Raw genomic sequence first — 20,102 nt, 5'->3', positions numbered from 1 at the left:
AGTGGAGAGTTCATGTTACAAGACACAAAGCTGGACAGAAACAAGGATATAAGGAAGACAGGGCAAGGAAAGGGCAAGGAAAGTGTTCCTTGAGTTTAGGTGTCTTCAACTAGAAATTCATTCCATGCCATCATGGAAAGACTTTATTTCTTTATTAAATGAGGAAGGTTTCTACAAATAGTTACATCTGAATACAGACTGTATTTCCAGTTTGATTAGTGCTGGAAGATTGTTTTGTTGTTGTTGACATGAGACACGTACAAATGCGACCTTTTCAAAATATGTATTTTCCCAGCCCCTCCCACGCCACGGCTTCATGTACAGTATGTAACATAAATGCACTTTACTCATGGAATTTTCTGTTTTGGAACATTGGACATGCTTTATTTCAGAACTTTTCACAATTTATTTAAACATCTCACATATACAAAATAGGTACAATAAATTTTTTTTTTTGAGAAAGATGCCTCCTTTTACCCATTCAAATGGACGAAATGTGCTTTAAAGCATGAACACCGGGATTGAAGAAAAAGGTGGGGGAAACAAAAAAAAACAAAAAAAAACAAACAGGCCTAGGAGTGATCCACATGCTTAACACGGGGTATCAGAGAGAAAGGCGAGATTCCATCTGCAGAACAACACAATGTAATACAGTAAAGTGGTTTCAATCGCAGCTGTGTGTTTCGAAAAACACCAAGGAGTATAGCACCATACCACTGCTTCAAGTATCTTAAGCCGTGTAATACTGGATTTAGCACCTTTGATACAGGACCACGCTCAAAGCTTTCCTATTTTAGGCTATATTAAGGATGTGGATCAGGCTGTAGTACAAGTCTGAGGTAGTTTAAACCTTTGGAAGTTGTGGTTTTAAACTTCCTCTTTGGAAGATATACAAAGACCACAAGTGGTGCGTACTTTCATCGTTTTTATTTCACTTTTTATTTTACAAATGCTGACATGTCCCACAACAAGGTGATTCCCACGCGTCCTGGGGGTCTGTATTAAATTGCATTGCACAATGCTCCGTTCAGTCCAATGTCTTCTCCGATAGGCCCGAGCTTAAGCAAGTGGATGAGCAGAAGAAATCAGCATTCAGTATAAAAAAAAGAAATGGCAGAGAGAATTTTGTTTGTTTTTTTTTTTTAATTTATCATGAGTCTATTTATTTGAAACAGACTGGGCCAATGTCCAAACCAATTTCTTGATCAGCTCCACCAATGTCCAAAGGTGCAATGTCCAGGATGGGCAGGCGAGATGGTTTCGTTGTTCTGTATTCGATGACTGTCTTGCCCCACTGGCCAGTGTGTCTCTGTGGAAGGAAGAACAGGTCACATCACACAATGGCGCCATTTCTGTGTGGACTGTAGGCTGTATGATCTGACGTTCGCATGTATAGCATGTGACCTACTAGTTCGAGACTTCCTCTGTATTCAATGGACTGGACAATGATGAGAAAAAAAAGTGTCATTTTTAGGATACAAAGTAAGACACGATCAAACAGGAAATTGAAATCATTGATGGGAGAAAGAAAAACTGGGCAGACAAGCAAGTGCCCAGAGGGGTAATTGTATTAAACACATCAAGTCCGTTACTGGATATTCATAAGTAACTTAATAAATTATCATACACAGCTAGAAGCAATAACATTCAATCTATTTTCTACTCTTCTTATCCAGTACAGGGTCAGGAGGGGAGCCAGAGTCTAACCCAGCAGGCAATGTACGCAAAGCGAAATACACACTCTGGATGGGACACCAGTCCATCGCAGGGCACCCGCCTAGAAGAAACCCACACGAATACAGGGAAACATGCACAATTCCACGCAGACAGCAGCCCAGGTACTACACCCAGGGCCCCAACGCTGTGAGGCAGCAAAGCTAACCACTGTGCCACCCGGCTGCCCAAGAACATCCCCTTCCTGGGAGATATCTTGCGACTGCGGCTGTAAGTGGTGCTGTATAGTGAGACGGCAGGACTGAGTGACGTACCGTGCATCCGTCCTCCAGCACGCTGAACGTGAAGCGGCTGTTGCCTTCAGCTCTGAGCTCAACGTCGTTGGAGCCCTGCAGCAGCACAGCCTTCTTCAAGTTTCCGGCCTCAGCGTCCATGTAGGCAACGCTGTTCTTGCAGTGGTAGGTGATGTTCTGGGAGGCGTGGTTGGCCAGGAGGCGCATGAAGGCAAGCTGGGTGGCCATGACTTGAGGAGTCATGCTCTCGTCGTTGTACTCGAACTGCACCGGAACGAAAACACAACAACGTTTTTTTAAGTGCACTTTACCACCGTTTACTTTATCACTGTATTTTCTTTTCCCGAACTTTCCCTTTACAAAGGTTAACCAAGCATTTAAGTTGCTGCTAGTTATGCTTCAGTCTGATACCGTTTTATCCTGCTCTCACCAGGACTGACTCTCACTACGCGTCCAATGAGATTCACTTCATTACAGCAGCATGCTTTCTTGAGGAAAGACAAGGATCATCATCTCAGCTGCCACTTCTTCCATTCATGATGGCAAAAGGCCAACAGGAAAATCCCATCTATATTCACACCCTGTCTCTGCTCCCAAACTCACTACAGGCACAGTTAAAATGGAAAGAAACAAATGAAAACATCTGCCTTGTTTTTTCAGAAACACAGCACTGTTCTTTGTAGGAATTATATTCAGCATACCTGAGTGCCACCGTTGATGGTCTCTCCAAACCAGACATGCTTCTTGTCCTGAGCATTTCTGTACCAGTTCTTGCGTTCAATGGTTGCAGGGTTGGGGTAGATGCATGTCTCTCCAGTGGTGAAGTCGCAGTGAACCTTGATGGCATCCATAGTGCAGCCCTGGTTGGGGTCAATCCAGTAATATCCTGCAGAGGACAGAAATCTATGTCAAGGCCGGTCTTAAGTGTACTACACAAGCACAGCTTCACTTCTGAGACTCTGTGGGAACTGATTTCCTACCAGCAGTGCACAAGTAATGAGATCATTGATATATTAATCTGATTAGATTGTAACATCTGTCATTAACACACAATAAATCCTCAGTATTCTCAAGAGCTGGCATATCTGGGATCTTGTATTCAACTTTGTTCCTTGATGATCAAAGAATTATATCTGTGTCACTCATTTTGAAATCTGGGTGACAGAAGAAAATGTTTTACAGGTCACCTAAAGGTATTCAGGCTAATTATTATTATTACCCGCAATACAGTATTTTTAAATCTCTGCTATTATCATATACTACTTGTATTTAGGAAGATTCAGTCTAAAAAAATTTAACTTGAATTCAGGGAAAATATAAAAAGCACAACTTGAGGATCTCTTGGCTTTATAAAGGACAGGTCTACCCCATGTGGCCATTTTTAAAGACTTGGGTGACGGGACCAGCCATTGCACAAAAGGTTAAACAGGTGAAACTCACCACTGCTCCATTCTGGGTGGCTGAGTCTGATGTCACGGCAGGTACGAGCTGGGTTCTTTCTGGAGCCCTCGGGTGTGAGCAGGTTCTCGATCTGGGTGTTCAGGGACTTCAGGGTGGCGTCAACCTCGTAGTCCTTGGCTCTCAGGGCAGCCTGGTCAGCTCTGTACTCATCATAACCAGACACATCATAGCCACCTCCAGCAGCACCAGGGGGTCCGGGAACACCAGGAGGTCCAGGGGGACCCTACGGACAACCAGACAGCCAGACTGGATCGGCTCAGTTCTTACAACAGGCCACTCATGCAGTCTTCTCATTTTCTAACCTCATTCCTAAAATAACCTTATATTTTACTTTTATATGATTTATCTCATTAATGTAATACTTATTATTTTATAGTTGCAGAAGACTTTTCAGACGTTTTCTGTATAATAATGGAAGACGTGTTATCTTGCAGCTGGATAATTAACTCCAAAACCAACTTCCCTTGCTAAGATTCTATCCCAAAATACTGAGCCAAACATTTTCCTTTCCGGCCTCAGGACAATGAACCGACAGTCCACTTTCATGACACAACAGGAATCCAGAGGAGAATGCTATTTAGAAACACTTCCTTGAACATAGTGTAGCTCCTGCTCAAGGTGATACTGTTTTGGTTGTTGTCCATTCAGATTTCCTCAGTTAAACCAATGCAAACCCTGATTGTTTTTTGCAGCTTGACATTGATAGCCCCTTAGTGAGCGCATCAATATTGTGTCAGTCCGCTGCAGTTTGTACTCACGGCTGGGCCACTGTGTCCTGGGGGACCACGATGTCCAGCAGGTCCCATAGCACCAGACATTCCAGATCGGCCATCCTTTCCAGGGGGACCACTTGGACCAGCAGGACCCTGGGCGGTGGAAAGAAGTTACTTAGACCAATGTTACCTATGTTTTAACAGCATTTTGTAAGAACTTTACAATAATGTAAAACTTAATTCAATTTTACAATCATTTGTAAAAATGACAACACAATTGTATATTTTGAATAACCTACGAAGCCATGCAAGTACAGCAGTTCTCACGATGGATTACTTACTCTTGGGCCAGAAGGACCAGTTGCACCAGAAGAACCTTGTTCACCAGAAGGACCCTGGAAAGCAAATACGAGCACTTTAACAACGGTGGTTTGGCAGAGATGAGTCAGGTACTCAGGGCTCAGGGAGGGCAGGAAAGGATTCAGCAATGAAAGAAATGATAGAATGGAAGTGTTCTTCCTAGTATATTTTGAAGGAACTAGTTTAGGTTAGGAGAAAACTGTGGAAAAACTATTAAAAGGTGTGAGAGTAACACGTGAGCTCATAAACTGATGGCATGCCCTTTGTGGAACATTTTCTTGATTTCAACTGTAATGCACGGGGGCTGAAAATAACTGGAACAGTCCCGCACATCACCGAAGTGTGGATTGTAAGTTCACTGAAGGACGTCTGCAAATTCGTTCTTCCATAGCATATTGGCAAATGATATTTTGAAATATTTTGCTCTGTGCAGGAATGCTGCTTCCTTTTTCTTTGTTGCCGCCTGGCTGTGGCCGCAGGGCGGAGGCGACTCACCATGGGGCCGGGCAGACCCTGCAGGCCGGTGTGTCCTCTCATTCCCTTCATGCCTCTCTCACCCTTGTAACCAGCAACGCCCTTCTCACCACGGGGACCTTGAGGGCCCTAAAGGGAGGGAAAACCAAGGGCAAGAAGAACGCGCTCATCAGGCTGCCATGGTCCAAGAGGTCTTGAAACAGGACTAGAAACATCTCCAGGGGTTAAAACACCCACTGCACGATGAAAGCTCTGATTTCCAGAAGACGCGAAGTCTGTGTTGTGCAAGAGCACTACTTACAGGTGCGCCTCTTGAGCCAGCGGGGCCAGCAGGTCCGGTAGAACCAGTGGGACCCTGAGGAGATACAGAGGTCAGTCACAAACACAGGGCACTGTGAACCTTTCATAGTCTGCCTGTCAGGGGTGGTCACTTCTGGTACATTAATTTAGATGGGTGCAAAGGTGGTTTATATTTTGGTAAAAATACTGTGTGTTTCAGATTACTGGTCCTGAAACATGGCAAATATATTACGAAACACATATTGTACATGCAGTGAGATATCTTTAGTTCCAAGTTGGCTTGAGTGTCACTACAACTTAATGCATGGAAGATATTTTGTATACATCTCAGAACAGCACTAAGGATGAACCACTGTTGCACTATGTTTATAACGCTGTGTGAAATGTCTTCTTACAGTCTTATACAAATTTTAATGGAAATTAGAAATGCCTTTTTACATGCATGAAAAAAAAGTCGATCTACTTCATGTACAGTATGTTCTATTTGTACATGTCCCAGAATGACGTCTGATAATGGACTAGCTTGTGCTAACAGAACAACCTTTTATTACATACAGCAAAGTATATACAGCTGTATATGTGCACCAAAAATTCAGGAGGAAGCTACGGAAGATTAAAGTATTTAACAGACAGCAGTGAACACCATGGCTTGATGGCATTAAATCTGGTCTCCTGTCTCTTCTGTGATTTAAAAAAAAGCGGAACAACGTAAAAGGCCTTGGACTGAATGTTCACTAGTGTTAGTGCTTCCGTTTTCTGTCCGTGACATTGGAATCCGGCTGAAATAAACTGGAGTCCCTCGTACATGCAGTGGAGTGAGAGTAGAGGACAGGCCGGGGGCCCTTTCCAGCTTCTGTGACGCGTCCCGAGTCTCTCGCGCACCTCGAAAGGGAAACTTCACAACAGAAGAGTGCTACTCACAGCCTCTCCACGGTTTCCAGGACGGCCAACTGCGCCAGCGGGTCCATTAGGTCCAGGAGCACCAGCAGGGCCAGAGCTACCGGGAGAGCCAGGCTCACCACGATCTCCCTGCAGAGCGAGAAGAAGGACACAGTTGGGTACCTCGGCTTTAGGAACAGTTACCACATTAGCCTGGTAAGGTATCTCAGCCTGTTGTGTTCTTAGTGCAAAAAGGAAGTTCCTTTCCAAAAGCTTGTCATTTTATAATCGCGACTTATCGTATAATAGTATTGTTGCAGTCTAAAATATTACACATCAATTCTCCTTAAACCAAGCAGCATGCATCCATCTGCTTTTATTGTTGTTTTTTTTATTTTTGGCTTGTGGTTTTCATGCAGTTAAGAGGTCAACCGCAGTGTTGGTTTGGGTGAAAATTTGAGGTGAATCCAGAACTGAAGAAAGGAAGCTCATGTCATTACCTTGACACCAGCAACACCAGGGCGTCCAGGAGGTCCATCGTTACCAGGGTTTCCCTGTGGGGTGAAGTTCACACAAGTCAAAGATGGATATTTCAAGCATTTAGATCGACACAATTAGATACCGTTTTAGACTGGGTGTGCATGGTGCATTCTGGGAAATGCATGGAGTACATAAACAGTAAAAAGTTAACTTCATGTGATGTGATACCATTAAGGTGAATTTATAAGAATTGCAATTACCCATTAAGGGCATTTTCTAGAACCTGGCCATGGGACAAGGGAGCACTTACGTCGCGACCAGCTTCTCCAGGTGGCCCGCTCATCCCAGGGGGTCCCATGTTGCCAGGAGGTCCGCGGGGTCCAGAAGATCCTGAAGGGCCCAGTTTTCCAGGCTCACCCTGAAACACAGCACACATGGTCAGAGCAGGTCAGTTCCCCCTTCCTCACAGCCCAGGAACACTGTCTGCTCTGCTCTAACGTCTGTAGGTCTCTCTCTGTCTCTGTGTATATTGTACTGTATACAGTATGTAGATATGCAGTTATTAAATAGGACAATATTAAGATACTGCATACACACACGTGTGTTTTTCAGATTGCAGTGTGGATGGGCAACATTTAAAAAGGAATATATTGTACTATTTTATGACCTCATCTTTCAAATGAATTGTATCTTAATTTAGATACAGATTAGACAAAAACCTTGTCCCTCCTGTGTGAATAAATGATCAGTCCTGGGCTCTCGGTTCACCAGAAGCTTTGTGGCTCTATCAGCTGAAAACCTAACGTAATCCGGAGGCCTGAAGTCAAGGCTATGATTTTACTTCAGGCCTTGGTTTCAGAAAAACGAATCGGGCTAAAAATTCTGAACGCATTCGTGGCTCAATTTAAAAAAGTTCTGAATTTCTGAAGTGGGTTCAGAAACTGAACACTGAAACTGAGGCACTGTTACGAGCACAGCCGGCACCAATTAACTCCAAATGATTTAATCTTCACCCCACACCTTTTCCCCGCAGCTACTGTATTTACACCCTCTGCGCACTGCTACCAGCGCTCGGTATTAGGTTTTCCTCCGCCTCCTGAGCTCGCCTCGCCCTCCTTTCCTGAAACCCTCTCTACCTCGCCTGGATCCCCACACTTATGACTCTGCGGCTTTCAGATTTCTCGCTCCCTCTCTCTCGTCTCGCCCCTCTCGGATTTGTTTGCCTGACTACAGTATGTTCTGGCTACCAGGATTTGACCTTGCCTGGTAATACTGACCACTCTTCTTCGTCTCCCGTCTTGGATACCTTAGCTTTCAGACCCCGTCTTGAGACCTGTACAGGGTTTGTTAATAGCTCGGCGCTAACAGGCACTACTTTACACAAAATACTGTTGGAGTCTGGAGCGAGCTACACAGCTCTGCTGTTGGAGCTGAAACCATGGCTTCTTTCAGTAACATCCCCAGGTCCCATGCTAGTGAGCAAAGAAGACAGGTGGAAGCCTGGTCGTCCGCAGTCTTTCTTAGAGTCAATAAATTGCTGTAAGTGCCACTTTTCAAACTACAGCGGGATTTCAATGAAGAAGGTTAGGAGCAGGCCTGCTGGCATGCATGTATGTCAGTGAAGCTTGGCAGTGTACTTACAACTGCACCTGCGCCGCCAGGGAGACCGCGGTCGCCTCTTGCGCCAGGAAGACCAACGTTACCAGGAGAGCCGAGGACACCCTGAGGGCCTGGGGTGCCAGGGGCGCCCTGTGGGATGGAGCAGAGAAGAGGCCATGAGGAAACTACCACACACAGTACAGCAACCCCTTCACTACCCTGAAGTACACGGCCACCTCAGGGTCCTAAAAACTGAATACCCTGAGGGCTGCAAAGGCAGCCTGACATTTTTTCAGATGCTAAGCAATCAGTCAGCACTGAAAGTGCTCTGAGGCTAATTATTCATTTTTGGCTTTATGGTTCCTTATTGAACTGCCTTACCAGAGGCATGTCTTTATGAAGCGCAAAAGTGCTTTTGATCTGCGAAAACCCAGCACTTCACGGCAGGGTCCCAATATAGACTTCCTGCAGCAAGAAAAGATAGGCCGACATCCCCACTTTTTTATTTCACATCCTATGACACAAAACAACGCAGACGTACGGGAGGACCAGATTCGCCAGATGGGCCTTTCTCTCCAGATGGGCCTGGAGGGCCTCCAATTCCTTGCTCTCCGGGACGTCCTGCAGGGCCAGAGTCACCACGGGGACCTCTGGGACCATCCTTTCCAGCCGGGCCAGTGGGGCCAGCGGGTCCAACAATTCCCTATAGTGGAGAAACAGAATTGTTTAAGTCATGACAGTGAAGGCGAAGACCCTCCAATACTCTTTCTAGAAATGGTCTTCCATACTGTATAACCTCCTTGAGCACATGCCATGCTCAGGTTCACTGTAGGACCTTTAAGCAGACAGGTGGTTTATAGCCTTCTCCCCTCTGTGTTTAACCAAAAGTCTGAATCTCAGTGTCCTTTGCATGTTGGGCACCTAATTAATCAATTAATCAGTCTGCATAAATCCAGTGAACCTTTAAATGAGCCTTTGCTCCGTTATCTGAAAACCTTCTGGATTGAGAAGATTCTTCCATCAGTGCTTGTGTTTTGCAAAGGGAACACAAATTGCCACCCTGAAGGGTAAAGTGTAATTCATTGTGAATAGCTAAGTGAGCCATGACAGATGGCATCATTTTCAGCTGCTTAGTTGCATGAAATTGATACACTTCTGGCATTTAGACCTTTACTGTATTTCCACCCAAACTTTTTAAAATGTATTGAATTATTTATGTATTTATGTATTGAAAAATACTGTGATACTTACAGAAGGACCAGGGGGTCCAACTCTGCCAGCAGCACCAGGGAAACCAGTAGCACCCTGTAAGTTAAATGAAGATTAGAGTCATCTGTAGGCCTGGTCTGGTCATGGACAGATGTTCAAATAAGTAACTGGTGGAACAAAGTAACAGTAATAATACTTACAGTAGGGCCAGCATCACCACGAGCACCAGGGGGTCCACCAGGACCAGAAGGACCCTGAACACAAAGCAAAGAATATCATGAAAACGTAGTACTCTACGATTAATACCGCACCACCATTCTGAAATGACACCAGCATCAAATCTTCCAAATCTTCCTCCATGACAATGTATAGAGGTTTAGAAGAATGAGGTGTCAACTCAGAGATGGGAGTTATTCTTTAAAACCTGAACACTGAAGAATATTTTTAATGTTTCAACTAGTGGTACTTGTACATAGTGACAAAGATGCTTAAAAAGCAAAAAATGGCAAATGATTTAATCTTAATCCGTGAGATGGCTCTTTCTTTCACTCATATAGGGTGTAAATACAAGAACACAATTTATAGAAATACTGTGATTTGTGAGGTGTTTTGTCTGAATTCAGTTATCCTAAAAAAAAAGTTTGACGTACTATAGATCACATCTTGGCAAGAAAATAAAACATCCAGGTATGTATACAGAGCACAAACGTCACAGATGTTTATTTCTTATTAATGAACTAATCATGCAGTGTATTTGGAGAACTGTTTAAAGTAACCTGTGCACAAGGTGCAAAGATAGCAAACTGAAATACCAGAGTTGTCAATGAAGGTTGTCTATGGCTCAAAATGAGAAATGTGTGTGTGTGTGGACTTTTCCTCCGAAGAGTGTGGTATCGAAAGGCACTCATTTCTGGTTCATTTCTGTCAGTACACGTAACTGATCAACCTGAAGCATATCTAGGGACGCCCATCGGTTCTACAGACTCATAATTTGAGTCCCTCTACTCAAACCTTTTGTTCCCCGGTCACTACAGTCGGCACCACAGACAGCCCACGGTGGGCATCACGCGACTGTGACGCCAGCGGGCCGCGAGGCCGTGGAGAGCACACGCATCTCACTCACAGAGGGTCCAGCAGCACCAGCGGGACCAGCAGCACCCTGAGGACCAGGTTCTCCTTTGGGTCCACCAGGACCTCTCTCGCCTCTTGCTCCAGGCTGGCCATCAGCACCCTGAAACCACAGCACACTGCCTCAGCATTTAGACGCAAAGGCACCCTTAAAAATGGTTAAACCAATACTAACAGTGTACTACAGTACATGTAGTATATGGAGGTGCTACACAGTACAGTATATGTGTTTGAGAATGTGTACAATATGCAGGATCAATGACATTTTTAAAATGTACAGTATGAGACATATGATGTGCTTGACATTGTATTTCAACAGATGACCATTACTAAAATGCAGATGATGCATAGTTAGTGTTTTTGTTCAGAACACATTTTTTCCAGACTCAGTATTTCAGTTACAATGACTGCTGCCCGCATGTGGTTATATAGTGTAAAATGCTTTGTAGTTGAACTGGTAACTTACAGGAGGACCAGCAAAGCCAGGAGGTCCAGCAGGGCCGGGCTCACCACGCTCTCCCTACAGAAGACAAGTACATACAGCTGTTTAGCAAACTCCCTGTTTCTCAGTTTCATTTCACAGGACGTTTTCTCTTATGAGTGCAGATAGGTATAAACAGAAGCAAACACAATGCATGGCTTAAATGTATTACTGTACATTCATACTTACATATTTTCATACTTACTGTAAATGTATTGCTTACATACAATTAAATTACTTAAATTACAAATGTTTGAACACAGACTGAATAATCAAAGACCTTAGATATTAAAATATGTCTCTGCATATATGCCATACAAGTAAATACAAACATTGGGTAATTGTAGAAATTATTTTGTGCCACATTTGGGTTTTATTGATTATTTTTACATATATTCAGGTGACAAAACCAGTTTTATGTCAGTTTTCATTTCACTGAATGTCTGTTAAAACTTTAGTAAAGGAATTAAAATGCTTTTTCCCGCTAGATGTATAGAACGGTATGATTACTGTCTGCACATTGCAGTAGAAAAGGCCCATTTCTCATTGACTTTATTTAGACTTCATACTCACAGGGGAACCACGAGGGCCAGCAGGGCCGCTAGGACCAAAAGCACCAGCTTCACCCTAAAACAGAGAAGAAGGGAACTCAAACTTTGACAAAAACATTGTCAGCGCCTGCAAACACATCAGGAAATTAATGGATTCATGTACATGAAAACACTTTTTGTTCTGCTTGCATTTCAAAGGCAATAAAAAGGTTAAACCAGGAAAGTCAATGTCATCTTAATGATAACTCTATATTTAAAAGGGCTTCATGGCAGCACAATATACTTTGATGTGTCTAACCCTCTTAGATATAGGACTGGTTTGTCATTACGGAAATATTTCATGTTAGAAAAGGTCATACTACAGGTGCTCAAATGTTCAGTGTAGACTCATACACAATTTAGCAATGGCAAGATATAATGACAAAAATAATATTCTATATCATGTCTTTAAATCTCGTCATCCTTAGTTGTATCAAGCTGTATCAACTACTGCTATCTAGTTTTATCATTTGATCCTGTGCAGAGGAAATGACATCCTATAACTATGGAGTTGGTGTTTACAATAGGTCTTGTAGGGACTGGTTAGGGTTAATGGGCCTGAATTACCTTTGGGAAATGTCCAAGCAATTTTTGCATCTAATGTATTCTGGGACAGTGTGGATTTCCTCTGGATCAGCCCATGTCTGTTTACAAGCTGGCCTGTGGCATACACTTCCTATTATTCTGTATTATCACTTAGGATGCCATTTTCTATAGGTTTACTGCCTTATGTGAACAGAACACAAGAATGTGACTCCACTTAGGGAAAACTGGGTTTTATTAGTCTTCCGCTGTCTTCCATGAAGTTTGAAATTTGGCATTCAGAATCATCTATGCAGAATTACGTTTTTGCAATGACTGTAGCAAATCTGGTTTGTTGTTACTCTCTGAGTGCATAATTGATAGAAATTTGAAGTGCATTAAACTGTACATCCAGGGCTAGCAAGTCATAAGGACCACTGTGGTATAGGAAACTGAGGATACTGAATAAGACCCAAGCTCAGTCACATCTGGCAGGACTGTGTGGGGAACTGGAGTTGGCTAATGTAGTCCACAGATGATTTGGCAACCAGGTCTGGAATACAGAGCTCATTGCCTGAGCAATGCCTTCACTGGTTGAGTCAGTCTGAGTTCCAGCACATTTTTAAATGTATTTGGGATAAAGTGGTGTTTCTGCCAACAAAGATGCCATGAGCATTAATGTTTGACAATAAAAGTCCAGTGTCTTAATTCATTTTTACTTCAACTTCTATTCACTCCCTTCAAAGGATCTCCATTCTGCAAACACCTTATTAATCTTGCCTAGGTGTCTGCACAGGGATTTATTTAAGCTAATTACTATGTTACGAACTGAAAATCATTTCAAAGGCAGTCTATTTGCTTCTGCCACTTTTTACTGTGTTTGTACTTCCTTAAACAAGAAAACATCCAGATCTCTCCAGATGCAATTTACACACAAATGCCTTATTTGGGTTGTTGTATTAACAAGGAAAGTGAAATCTTATATGTTTTTAGATCATATATAATCACAAATGGTTGTCTTTAATTATAACTCTTAACAATACATATGCAGAAATCTCACACAATATGTATTTCATGTTATTAGTGGGATTCCGTATGCCTATCATAAGACACAATGAAGCTTTACCAGCCTGAAGTATATATTGCGTGGGAGTTTTGGATATTCCTGGATAAGGGCAGGCTAAGTTTTCGGCAGAGTAGGTAGTGGCCAGGTGGCTGCTACTGTCTTCAACATGTGCCAAGCAAGGCTCAGGCCAAGTGTTCACATTGACCGAATGGCCCATCTTCATGTTCAAGACAAGCAGGGATAATTTCTGGCTGTGTGCAAGCATTGCCGTAAACTAAAAAGAGGTTTAGCGAGACTGCATCTGAATAAGATGTCAGTGTCAGGATGAGGATCTTATCTCAGGACCTAACAGCAATGAGAGTTTCTTTCCAGATGACATGAAGTTCTATCCTACCGATTCCAGCCCACACTATGACAGCACAGCCTCCGTGTTGATTGTTATCTAAAACAATTTCACTTTGGTCCTGTCCAGATTTTCAGTATGATCAAACCTTGGCTGGGTTCATCAGTGAAGAAGACTAGCATCCAGTGTTTACTTTTCCACCTGATCCCTCTCCTATGTTTCAGGAAGCATCAGTGTATCAGATGTACACAGATTAAGAGCCTCTGTGGTACTATAAGATCCAATAGCACTATTTCTAAGGGTAGGAGTGTTGTCCTGGCAAAATTCCACTTTGGAACAACTGGGCCTACCTAAGTTTCCCTTTTAATTAAATTGGTGAATCAATTGTTATAGGTTCTGTGAACAAAATCATAGTGGGTAGTGATGAACCATTTTCTGTTGCTATTAGAGTGCAATTATTGACTTCGATGACATAAGAAACCCTTTTTGTTGCTGTAATAATTGAAATATATGGTAACACAAGTGACCACTCAATAAATGACTGTGTCGAAATCTTAGAATTTTTTATATGTAAATAACATTTCTTAATTAATATTTTAAGCATAAATTGTGCCTGCATTTCTATGCAAAATCTGTTTTGGACCTTTTGGTTTGTTATGTCCTGTTTCGGATATCATGGCTTTTTATAATGGTGTTAGCTTCTTGATTGCTCTTCTAAGCCCAGTCTCCATGAGTGCTTACATACGTGTACATTTGCACAGTTTTAGACTTCCTGTTCCACACTAGAGAAAGCGCTCCCACAATTCTATGTAATATAGCGCATGCTGATTGTCCTGAAGGGGTTTACCTTGTCACCATTAGAGCCGGAAGGTCCAGGGGGTCCGCTGGGTCCAGGAGCTCCCTAAAAAACAGGGAAAGAGACATTTCACCATCAGACATCGAAGGATATTGTAAGACACAAAGACACAGTGCCATAAGCTCTGTCGAATTAAAAACATATACGGACAATGGGGCACATACAGTATCATCCCTGCCCTCTACAATAGGGATGCATATGATCTTAAAACATTAATAAAACTAATTCCGATAAGGTAATGCAGAGGTTTTTTATTCTGGTAGATTTGATCTTGACTTATTATTTGTCTATTTTAAAGTAAATGCCACTAGAATTCGTTTAAAAATTCTAACATAATTATGCAAAAAAAAAACCAGAAATGTAAAATATTACAAAAATACTTACACGTGCACCATCTCTGCCTGGGTTACCTTCGTAACCTCTTGGGCCAGTCTCACCCTAATATTCCAAGAAAAAAAACATTTGTTTTGTGCCCATAATAATGTTAATGATACATAATCAATTGTAGTATGTAAGAGTAGCTATTGGAAATCACAAACTATTCAATATATTCAAGAAGAACTACATTGGTATATGTTATGGAATACAACTCGATTACAATAAAATGTTGTTGACTGGGTGTTAGATTGTTTCCTTTCTTTATCGCTGATTAGGATTGGATGCAAACACAAACACAAATTTGCCTTATTACAATTTTGTAAAATTACTTGCTTGTAATCATCTCTGCAGTTCACTTTCCACAATACTGTTATTGTGAACTATTTTCTCTGTCCCTTTCATTTCCAGCTTAGTCACAGACTCACGAAGGAGCAGAAGCTTCTTCAAAGGGCTGAGTGTCTTCTGAATCCCACATCTACAGTAACTGCATCCCATGTTTATCAAGTAAAAAGCAGATAGCAGGTTCTGCTAATATATTAAACTTGGGAACAGCCTGCATAAAGAAGATGATTTCCAACAATCGGCAAACCATAAAACTAATTTTTCTCTTTTTTTTTGTTGCCTCGTGTCATCGCTAATTGATCCATTTGAAGATAATGCCGATCCAGTTTACTGCGAGCCTGTTCCTGCATCTGACTTACCTTTTCACCCTTGGGACCAGGAGTACCAGCACCACCACGCTCACCTGGCATGCCAGAGGCACCCTGGGGACCAGCAGCACCGACAGTTCCAGCTACACCGGGCTCACCCTGAAGAACAACAGAAACGGACTCTAGTACAGTGTCCCGACATGTTCACTTCACAGTGTCAGCATCATTGTCTCTTCTGTCCTCACCTAGGGTGAAATGTTCACACTTTTAAGACTATTTAGGACAGTATGAGGCAGTGGCTCATGTAACAGTTACAGTGGCCCATGTAACCTCCAGGAAATGCATCAGAATTCAACACAGTGTTTGCCAGCGCAGTTAAATTTGGTCAGTGTCTTCTGGGATGATCAGAGATGTCTAGATGAGATCCTCGGTAAAAGTAGTAGGAGCCAAATGAGCAACATGGGCCAGGTGGCTTCCTCTCATTTGAAACTCTTCTCGTTTTCAGTGATAATACTCCCAATACTAGAATCTTGGGATCATGATCAGGATTATTTCTTAAAGATATGCTTCTGTAAGAAATTCTACCTTTCATCTATAATGTAGTGCTCATGGTGGGCATACTTTAAAAGCCCTGTCACAATTCATTATTTGTAGGTAGATCATAATGAATGCAAAAAAAAAATCGGCAATGCGCTGTCTTTGTTTATTTTTTATCTTGTGTTGGAGAATAACACAATCATATACTTTTAAGTATGAACTTAATAGTATCTTTAGCTTCAAACATTCACTGGCAGCAGGATGCTTTCTTGAAGTTTAGTTTCAGCATCCATTTTGGCTTACCTTCAGAATGCAATAAAGACAAAATCTAAGAACTACAATCAACAACAATAAAGTGTATACTGGTTGTTGTATGGACAGCAAGTACATTCACAAAGAATGGTCTTTTGTGTTCCTTTTTTAATTAGGCTTTGACCTTTCTTAATTGCCATGTTTTATAAGAAGGCTTAAATGACTTATCAGATTCCAGGCAGATAGAACTATATGGCAGGTCGTTCGAAAGACTCCAGTAAGCAGCCCTGCCACTAGGGGTCACCAAAAGGGAGGGTCTAACTCATGTAAATAGATTCACTGCATGTGTGTATAAGTCACTGATTGTATTATTGGTTGAAGGTTTTAAATGCACATTCTCACATGGATGTCAAAATTGTTGTTTAGGTAGAAAAGGGCTTTTAGAGCATAGTGTTGGTTGAGTTAGGAGACAACAAGGTGGTGATTTGTGGGAGTCTTTAGTTGCCTGGCCCAGATGTGCAGATACTTAAAGGCCCTTCCTGCTGCTTCAGCCCTGTGCCAGCCCCTGTCTTTGCAGACATAGAGCAATGAAGGGTTAAAAATTCTTTCTCCGTACAGCATGTTCAGCAAAACACCAGCTGCAATATTAAATGTATCTGCTGCTGATAAGACACCAGACACAAAGAATGCTTGTTTTAAGAATCCGAAAGAATCATTTTTGTGTAGGAGGCCTATTGTAACTACCTGCTTTTAGAAAACCCTGATATAGCTCAGATACATAGACATCTTTTGATGCAGAAGTAGAAGTTTGCTTAACCAATAGAAATTAATAAAGATTGAAGTTTTTCTTTTTCTTCTTGAGACTTAAGCTCTTTGTGTTCCTTATCAAGTAAGAGTATAAGAGGTCAGCTGCAACTTTTCTGGTTAGAACCATCCTCCTAATTTGCAGGGAGGGAGCTTCTCTTTGGCCAAATATACAATAAACTCCTCTTCTGCTCGACACAAAGGTCTCCAGCGGGTTTTTACTCTTCAGCAAGCAGGACCGGTAAAATCGGCGCAGCCTCTGATCTCGCTGACATTCCCCCGCCCCACCCCGCGCGGTTCACGGCGGCGGGCCCCGTCCGCCGGGAGGCCTACCTTGCTTCCGTCAGGGCCGGGGGTTCCAGAGGCACCACGTGCGCCGATGGGCCCGGCGGGTCCCTGAGAGCCGGCAGGGCCTGGGTTACCACGCTCACCCTGTACGCAGAGGGAGGACACTGTCAGAACCCACACAGCGGTGGACAAGGACCGCGGACGCCTGCGGCACGCGGGCTCCTGGGTAACTGCCGACAACCCCGGCTGCCCACCTGCCGCACACAATCCTTCTCCTGCTGAGACTGGAACTAAAACTCAGAGCCTTCTACCCCGAGCTCACACAGCACAGAGCTAAAGTTTTACAGGGTCTAAGACGAGTTATACACTCCGTGTTGATCCTTAACAGAAGCTTAGTACTTATTTTATCCCCTACTGTATGTAGCTCTATTAACTACTAAGTAAATACTATGATATTGCTAAATCGTCATATAAAAATTAAAAATACATACTGTCATAGAGCAAGCGTTATTTAAGAGTTATTAATATAGTAAAAATATTACTGTTTAGCATTTTTTCCCGCAATAATTCAACTATACTGCATATTCACTGGTTTATAGACAATCTGGCACTTTTTGAATCTTACTGATTGAACACATTTGTGCCACACCAGCTGGAGGTTCATTGCTTACAATTAAAAACTGGTGTGTTGTGTAAGACACGCATGTCTTCATATAAATCAGCAGGAGGGCGCTGAATAACCTGAGGAGAACAGAAGACTTACTCTTGGACCTGCAGGACCTGGGAGGCCAGCATCACCGGGGATTCCCTTTGGAAAAAAAATAGCTTTGTTATATTGGAACACATGTGCTGCGATGCAACTGAATATAAGCATAGTAATGCTTGGTTACAATGAACATGATCATCTGAATGAGAAAGGGAAGGTTCATCTAAATGTGATTTGCAAAAGGGATGGAAGGACATAAGCATCTGAAGAATGTAAGCTTATTTACAACTACATTAAGGAAGAAACATTTTACCTCCTTTTCAATTAAGAACTCTTTATTTCACTTCACCAGCTTATCCCAGATATAAATATGATAAGCATTCATCATATTTCATATTTTACAAGTTGCTATTTTTTATAATGAAATTACACTATCAGCATAGGATTCTGAAATCCAGAAAACTACAATTCAGCCTGGGCGATCCGAGTCTGGCCTCAAGGCTCTACAACCGAAACATTGTGTCTCTTTTCTTCTTTTTTTTCCGCATGGAATAAACCTTTATTTGCTTCTTTGCAGCCTACGCAAGCTGACACAACTGCCTACAGTACCTGAACTACTATCCTTATCCTGGTACAATCTGCTGCTATTATCAATATGTCAATGGTATTTTTTCTATGAAAAATTGGGTATCAACAGCAGTTTATTTTAAATTTTGGTCATAGGCACACTGACTAACCAGGAGTATAATGGAAGATGCATTATTTTCCTATTTATATCATAAGTTGAAAATCACAGGGTAAATATCTAAAAATCACTAGCATAAATATCTGAGGGTGAAATGAGGTCTTCTGAAAATACGGACATGGGTACTGCATTCTGTTTCTGCGTTGTTCATTAGCAATAATGGAGTCATCAATCATCACTTTTGAAAATACCCACTTTACAACATTACTGTGTTGGGACTTATATTGAGTGTAAGGACTTCCACTGAGAATATGACTATCCAATGAGATTAAGGCTATTCACTACAACCAGGACTATCCATTATGATTAGGACATCCACTATGACTATGACTTTGGACATCTACTTACTCTGTCTCCAGCTTTACCAGTCTCACCAGCAGGGCCAGCAGGACCAGGAAGACCCTATTAAAAAGCAGACAAAAGATGTGAAAAAATTGATTGAACACAGGGATTAAATATTGTAAATAAGATAAGTGATTATGCAATTTAAAATCTAACATCTATAACATCTATCATCTAATTTAAAACTAATTCAGATTACTCGTATAGGATTTTTTGTATTCACTTGAGACAATGAATATGCCAGAATTTGCATGCTGGCACGACTGATAACAGCAACGTTACAATATAAATTTGGTTTCAGATTTCTTTCTTATATAGTCCTTACTTCATCCATATAGTTAATCACAGGGATATTATTTTCTTGGGGAAAATGCGTGAGTCTGGTCAACTGAATTTAACATGGACAGATGAAATAACACAACCAAAGATTGCGTCCTTTTTTTGTGTTGAATATAATCTACAGGTGTATCTGACGCTCGCAGCTTTTCCTTTTTTGTAACGGCGAAAGTGTTATGAATCATTAGCTGCCCGTGCAGGTGCAGCATTATCTTCACATCCTTCGTCACTAGAGAAGAAGAGATGTTTTCCTTGTCTCCTTGAGCGCTGTGCCAGAACCTCACACCCACACAGTGAGTCTTTCCTCCAGGGACTGGCAATCAAAGCTTATTGTGAAGTCCAGTAACTCACCTGGAAGCCAGGGGCACCAGAGGGACCTTGTTCTCCTTTCTCACCAGCGTTACCCTGTCATAAAACACAGTGGCTTTACTACAGTGGCTAGGTGAAGGTAGGCTTGTACTGTACCTGTACTTCCTGTTATTTAAAACGTCAATTTCTTATACATCTTTGAACTGCAGCTTTCAAAATACGATGAGATAACAAACAGTACTATCGACATATACTTAACCTGTATACAAGGTCTCATAGAAAAGTTTTTTCTTTGTAAAACATATATCTATATGGTATTGTATTATA

General features: G+C 42.1%; 1 protein-coding gene across 1 annotated transcript in view; it reads right to left on the bottom strand.

The window, feature by feature from the left end:
* Positions 1-355: 355 nt before the first annotated feature.
* The window catches only part of col1a2 (collagen, type I, alpha 2), a 41,906-nt gene continuing 22,159 nt past the window's right edge, over positions 356-20,102 (bottom strand). The window contains exons 26-50 of the mRNA XM_088928994.1: positions 19,818-19,871; positions 19,137-19,190; positions 18,101-18,145; positions 17,383-17,481; positions 15,508-15,615; positions 14,813-14,866; positions 14,420-14,473; positions 11,625-11,678; positions 11,037-11,090; positions 10,566-10,673; positions 9,643-9,696; positions 9,485-9,538; positions 8,775-8,936; positions 8,276-8,383; positions 6,945-7,052; positions 6,655-6,708; positions 6,197-6,304; positions 5,277-5,330; positions 4,997-5,104; positions 4,483-4,536; positions 4,187-4,294; positions 3,408-3,651; positions 2,669-2,853; positions 1,989-2,231; positions 356-1,309 (exon numbers count right to left, since the gene is read on the bottom strand). Coding sequence (XP_088785120.1) covers positions 1,163-1,309; positions 1,989-2,231; positions 2,669-2,853; positions 3,408-3,651; positions 4,187-4,294; positions 4,483-4,536; positions 4,997-5,104; positions 5,277-5,330; positions 6,197-6,304; positions 6,655-6,708; positions 6,945-7,052; positions 8,276-8,383; positions 8,775-8,936; positions 9,485-9,538; positions 9,643-9,696; positions 10,566-10,673; positions 11,037-11,090; positions 11,625-11,678; positions 14,420-14,473; positions 14,813-14,866; positions 15,508-15,615; positions 17,383-17,481; positions 18,101-18,145; positions 19,137-19,190; positions 19,818-19,871 — 2,475 coding nt within the window. The 3' untranslated portion in view covers positions 356-1,162. The remainder of the gene's footprint in view (positions 1,310-1,988; positions 2,232-2,668; positions 2,854-3,407; positions 3,652-4,186; positions 4,295-4,482; positions 4,537-4,996; positions 5,105-5,276; positions 5,331-6,196; positions 6,305-6,654; positions 6,709-6,944; positions 7,053-8,275; positions 8,384-8,774; positions 8,937-9,484; positions 9,539-9,642; positions 9,697-10,565; positions 10,674-11,036; positions 11,091-11,624; positions 11,679-14,419; positions 14,474-14,812; positions 14,867-15,507; positions 15,616-17,382; positions 17,482-18,100; positions 18,146-19,136; positions 19,191-19,817; positions 19,872-20,102) is intronic.

This window comes from Atractosteus spatula, chromosome 12, assembly GCF_055471065.1.
Source record: "Atractosteus spatula isolate fAtrSpa1 chromosome 12, fAtrSpa1.hap1, whole genome shotgun sequence".
Taxonomy (NCBI): domain Eukaryota; kingdom Metazoa; phylum Chordata; class Actinopteri; order Semionotiformes; family Lepisosteidae; genus Atractosteus; species Atractosteus spatula.
Note: the sequence above shows the minus strand (reverse complement) of the source record. Positions and strands in the feature narration are given on the sequence as shown.